Source organism: Zonotrichia albicollis, chromosome 8 (genome assembly GCF_047830755.1).
Source record: "Zonotrichia albicollis isolate bZonAlb1 chromosome 8, bZonAlb1.hap1, whole genome shotgun sequence".
NCBI classification, from domain to species: domain Eukaryota; kingdom Metazoa; phylum Chordata; class Aves; order Passeriformes; family Passerellidae; genus Zonotrichia; species Zonotrichia albicollis.
The window spans coordinates 43789214-43795353 of NC_133826.1; the positions used below are offsets into that span (position 1 = coordinate 43789214).

A 6140-nucleotide genomic window follows, 5' to 3' on the forward strand; every position below is an offset into this window, starting at 1 on the left:
GGACCTGGACAGGCTGGATCCAGGGCCCAAATCCAACAAGATGAGTTTTAACAAGTCCAAGTGCCAGGTTCCACACTTTGGACACAACCCCTGCAGCTCTACAGGCTAGGGACAGAGTGGCTGGACAGCAGCCAGGCAGAAAGAGACCTACAGGGACTGATTGACAGCAGGCTGGACATGAGCCAGCAGTGTGCCCAGGTGGCACTGGCTCCTGGCCTGGATCAGGAATGGTGTGGCCAGCAGGAGCAGAGCTGCTGTGCCAGCACTGATCTGCCCCCACATCTGCACACAGACATTGCTGTTGCAGCTCCACAGAAGACAACCAAAGGGCATCTCTGCAGAAAACTTTGCTGGGACATTCTTTAGTTCCTTTAAAGACACCAAGAGTGCAGCCCCATTTTGACAGAGTCTGTGGCCACAGGGAAGCGGAGAGAAACAAAAATAGAAATGGCACAAGAAATGACATTTTTTGTGGAAAATATGAAAAAAGTAAAACAACAGAAAATAATCTCCAAAATGAAATCAACAAGAAGTATCAAAAACGAGTTTTATTACAAGTGATTTGCAGAAATTGGCAAGCAATTTATTGTTCCTGAAAGCATCCAGTCATCAGTCTCCTCACAGCAGCCTTGATCTCCTGGTTCCTCAGGCTGTAGATGACGGGGTTCAGGGCTGGAGGCACCACCGAGTACAGAGCTGACAATGACAGATCCAGGGATGGGGAGGAGATGGAGGGGGGCTTCAGGTAGGTAAAAAATGAGGTGCTGATGAACAAAGAGACCACGGCCAGGTGAGGGAGGCAGGTGGAAAAGGCTTTGTGCCGTCCCTGCTCAGAGGGGATCCTCAGCACAGCCCTGAAGATCTGCACATAAGAGAAAACAATGAACACAAAGCAAGCAAATACCAAACACAGACTAACAGCGAGAAGTCCACGTTCCCTGGAGTAGGATTTGGAGCAGGAGAGTTTGAGAATCTGTGGGATTTCACAGAAGAACTGGCCCAGGACATTGCCATGGCACAGGGGCAGGGAAAATGTATTGGCTGTGTGCAGCAGAGCATTGAGGAAGGCACTGGCCCAGGCAGCTGCTGCCATGTGGGCACAAGCTCTGCTGCCCAGGAGGGTCCCGTAGTGCAGGGGTTTGCAGATGGACACGTAGCGGTCGTAGCACATGATGGTCAGGAGGGAGAACTCTGCTGAGATGAAGAACATAAAGGAAAAGAGCTGAGCAGCACATCCAGTGTAGGAGATGTTCCTGGTGTCCCAGAGGGAATTGTGCATGGCTTTGGGGACAGTGGTGCAGATGAATCCCAGGTCGCTGAGTGCCAGGTTGAACAGGAAGAAGAACATGGGCATGTGCAGGTGGTGGCTGCAGGCTACGGCGCTGATGATGAGGCCGTTGCCCAGGAGGGCAGCCAGGGAGATGCCCAGCAAGAGGCAGAAGTGCAGGAGCTGCAGCTGCCGCGTGTCTGCCAATGCCAGCAGGAGGAAGTGCCTGATGGAGCTGCTGTTGGACATTTGCGCTGCCTTGGCATGGGGATCTGTAAAAAAACTAATCATGGAATAGCTTGGTTTGGGGAGGACTATAAATATCCCAGGACAGCTTGGGGGCACTTTCCCCCCACTGCCTGCCCAGGGCTCTGCTGCCTGGAGCTGTCCCTGCCAGCAGCTGCTTCCCTGTGCCCAGGGCTGGGCCCTGCCAGTGCTGCCAGAGCCCAGCCCAGCCCTGGGGGCTCAGCTCTGCCCTGCAGACCTCTCCCAGCTCAGGCACTGCCCAGGGGCAGCTCTGGCTCTGCAGGCTCTGATGGCAACATCAGAGTAACCCTGAAGAGGCTGGAAAAGCAATGCTGATGCTCCCTGTGAGGGGCCCTGTGCTGATTTCTGTCACTGCCTGCTATATTCAATCTGTGATATTTTTTTTTTTAATTCTCAACCTGAATTAGGAGATCAATATCTATGTGCAATTTACCATCCAGGCAACCCAGAGCAGTTTATTAAAAAAGCAAGATTTGCCCTTTTATGCAGCCCCTGTCTTGCTATGCTCCCTGTATAATCCACTTGGAAATGTTCTGCAGTAAAATGCCATGCTGGGAGCAGTCCTGAACAATACAGCATCCTCCCCACACAAGGAGAACACTTCCAAGCCTTACCAGCTGTCTCCTCCCACCCAGATCTTGTCCCCCAGCGCTGGGAGCAGCTGCCAGGGCTGGCTGAGAGCTGTCCCTGGCAGGCAGCAGAGTCCCTGCCCCAGCACAGCGCCCTGGGCTGCAGGACCCTGCTCTGCACAACAGCCCTGGGCACCCCTGGCTGCTCTGCACAAGAGACAATCAGAGAATGTACTCACAAGGTCTGTAGGCATTGGGATGTTCCAGCTTTAGGAGATCACTCCAGGAGCTGCAGCTGCATTGTCCTGCAGCCAGAGGTTCCTGTGCCAAGGGCTGGCAGTGATTCTGCCCCAGGCACTTCTCAGCACCTTCCCAGCCCTGACTGATTGAAGCTCTCTCTGCCTCTGTGCTGTGGCCAGGCTGGCTGCAGGCAGTGCCCCAGCCCTGCTGGGCTGGGAGAAGAGCTGCTCATCAAGAGAAATGTGCTTTTGAAGCTTTGCTTGGTTACCAGGAGCTGCCTCTGTGCCAGGAGCCCAGCCCAGCTCAGCAGCACAGACACAGCACCAGGACTTTAATGAGCCTCTGGGGCTTTGTGCTCAGGCCCTGAACATCAGTCCCTGAGAGGGAGCTGAAGAAAACTCTCCAGAACCCCACATCCGAATGGAACTCCAATGTTTCTTGGATTTTATTGGGTCCCACTGAGGGACACGACTGAGAAAGCATCCCCAGGCCCCAGGCAGAGCAGAGAACTGCAGGCAGTGATGACAGGTGGGGACAAAGAGAAGCCAAGTCCTGGTGCCCTGGGGCACAGCAGGGTCTTTGCCACAAGGGCTGTGAGGAGACACCTTGTCCTGTGGCCCTGGGGCCTCCTGGCACAGCCCCAGCCAGGCTGGGCACTGTCAGCATCTTGTCCTGCCCTCAGCATCCCCCCTTAGCCCATGGCCCAGAGGCCTCAAGGATCTGCTGGAAGGAGTCCCTGGGGAGCCTTGCTCAGGAATGGCCCTGGCGGTTACTTCATGCTCCCAGGGACTGCAGGTTTTTCAAAGGACTTTGGGTTTGGCTATTGCCTTGGAGTCTCTGAGAGGTTTGTGCAATCATGGCCTCCAATTATTTGTTGTAATTAGTCCCTGGAGCGGCTTTGTCAGTAACAACATTTAGTGGGGCTCATTAATACTTCAAGGTACTTCAGTTATTTGAAGGTACTTGGCATTTTGCTTTTGATACAGACTCTGTGAGACGTTTGTTCAATCACGGCCCCAATTATCTGTTTTAACGAGTCCCTTGAGAGCTTTGTACTGACAATCAGTGGGGCTCATTAATGCCTTGAGATACTCAAGGATTTTGAGATACTTTATGGATTTAAGAATACATTTAGTACTTTTAAGGATTTTCCTGAGTATCTGAGAGGTTTTTTGTGTCATTCTGGCTTCCAATTCTTTCTTCCAAGGTGTCCATGAGGAGCCTGTGTTGGGTATCTTCCCCCTTTCTGTTTTACAACAAAGATGGAACTGAAAGAATTTTAAGATTTTCTAAAAGCATCCAAAGAAACATGAGACAATTCACAATGCAACAACAATCACTAAGAGAATTAATAGTCTTCTTTTCGCTAGATATCATGCAACCCTTTAGTCCCTTGGATTCAAGGAGTTTATTGACCCAGTCTTTGTTTTCCACTTGAAGCTTCTTGAACCCTTCCTTCAGTACCTGAATGCTCTTGTGGATTGACTTGCTGTGGACGAGAGGTTCATGCAACACATCCCTCAGAGTCTACACAGCCATGCTCATGTGCCCTGAGTAAAACCTCTATCGCTGTTCTGCAAGGTGGCCTGTCTGATGGTCTCTATGTCTGAGAGCAGGCCACTCAATGTGAGGGAGGTAGCATTGGTTTGCTTACTTAACAGGCACCCAAGATGGTCTAATTGTCCTAAAGTTTTAGCTGCAGCCACTCAAGATAGTCCAAGTTGAGGGTGCTACCATCTGATACCTGGATTAAAGCTTGCAAAGCCACCTCTTTGATATCATCCAGTACTTCTCTGGGGATACCTGCTGCTTGATCATCTGGTCAGCTGTGTTGTCCTTCTCCAGCTAGATGGTTGATTGTCAATTCCACCCTTGCCTCATTATTAGCATAGTCTGCTGTTAATTGATTTAGTAAACACTTCCATCCCCCTTCCCACAGGATGTATTCTTTAGGTGAAAACAACATGGTCATAATATATTTTAAATCATAGGGTGTTATGATGTGCTGTAAACATGGCCCTCATTAGGCCATTAAAACAAGGAAAGTCTTTCCTATGGTCTTTAGCGTCCCTACACAGATCTTTGATTTCCCCATAAACCAATGGCTGATACCTGGGATTCTGCCCCCTTCTTTCAAAACATACCAGGGCAATGAGGAGTTTCAAGGTTATTTGCCAGTCTCCTTCCTTAACTGGAGGCATGGCCCAGAGTGGAAAGGATGATTGACAGTTGGGGCATGACCCGCAGTTTTTGAGGTGGAGTCTGGAGGTTCGTTCAGGGCAGAAGAGAAGGTTGTGGTAGCAGGAAGTGGAGGAGCCAAGACGGAGGGAGGATGCTCAGGCTTCTGAGCCACATTCAGGCTCCTTCCATCTTGACTCTCCAAGGCATGATACTCTAAGATAGCCTGGCCATCACCATCTTGGACCACCGTGGAAGGTCTGAGAAAGGCAGGTTTGAAGGGAGGTCCTGAGTTAGGTGTGACCAACAGATTGAGTTTTCAACACACTTCTGGCTGGGTCTCAAGGATGGTACAGAAGATGGGAAGCATGCGGTGTGCAGTGGCATCCCTTTTTGATCGAAAGGTTGTACAGTTTAACTCCTAATGAGTCCCAAAATTCAGTGGTATGGATTTTGTCAGCAGAGGCATCTGGAAAATTTTTAACGCTCCACCCCATGATTAATTTTAATTCATCCTTTGAAAATATTATGTCATGATCAATGAAAATTAAAGCATCCATATATGCTGTTTTCTACTTTGGACATCTGGCTGCCAATTTTTCTCTGTCTGTGCCTTATGTGGAAGAGCCACCAGAACACCCCAAATCAATTATGGGATGTGGGTGCCTATTGTAAGAACACAGTGGCAAAAAGGGCAATAAATGTCTTGCATTTCCCCAAACCCACCTACAATCCTATACAGGTGAAACCATTGTTGTCCCTGGCGATCCTGGCCAAGGTCCCTTGAAGCAACAATGAATCCAATGGGCCAAGCACAATCCAAAATCCTGGGGAGCACTGGCTTATCCATCAGCTAATGCCAGCTGATGTGACTGACACAGGGAGCCCTGAATGTCATGGTCCCTGTTCAGGCACCAAATGTCCCAATGAGGGTGGCTGCAACAAACCTCTCTGGTTCCCTGACTTCAGGGCGAGAGTGGCGAAAATGAAAAGGGGCAGGATGAATGGAGTTGTTTAAAAGGAACTTTATTAACAGGGTGAAAAACAATAAACATGGAGAAGTCGAGAACAGTGTGAGGGGCAGGATCCAAAGACCTGAGTCAAAGGGGAAGCAACAACATAGACACTTGGGGGTAGAACACTCTCGAACAGTAACCATATAGGGGAAACAAGAAACCAGTAGGGGAGGAGAACTTGGACAACTTAGCATAACAACACTAAAGGCTTATGGGGGAACTCTCAAGCTCACCCTAAGTTAGACAGATGATTTCCCAGGGCTTGAAACTCATGCCCAATTCTTTTGGGGTAAAATCTGGCTGACTCTGAGTTACAGCTGGGCTATCTCCTACACTGCTGCTTTGCTCTGGCCCCTTGGGAACATGTGGCCCAACAGAGCCTCAATGATGTCCTTGATTCCACAAGGCTCTAGAGGGTCACAATGGTCCCTTGGATCCATGGTGCTCTGCAGTTTCACAATGGCCCCATCATTTCACAAGGCTCACAAATGTCCCATTGGTCTCCATAGGAATGAAACCACAGAGCCCCATGTTTCAGGAGCTGATGAACAGCAACCACCAGAGGCCAAGGCAAGCCTGACCTGTCTGTCCTGGCAGATTTGC

At 50.0% G+C, this 6140-nt stretch overlaps 1 protein-coding gene across 1 annotated transcript; it reads right to left on the bottom strand.

Moving 5' to 3' along the window:
- Positions 1-583: 583 nt before the first annotated feature.
- On the bottom strand, positions 584-1516 carry LOC141729976 (olfactory receptor 14C36-like). The gene has a single exon (XM_074546633.1). The coding sequence runs from the start codon at positions 1514-1516 to the stop codon at positions 584-586; it is 933 nt and encodes a 310-aa protein (XP_074402734.1).
- Between the last annotated feature and the right edge of the window lie 4624 nt (positions 1517-6140).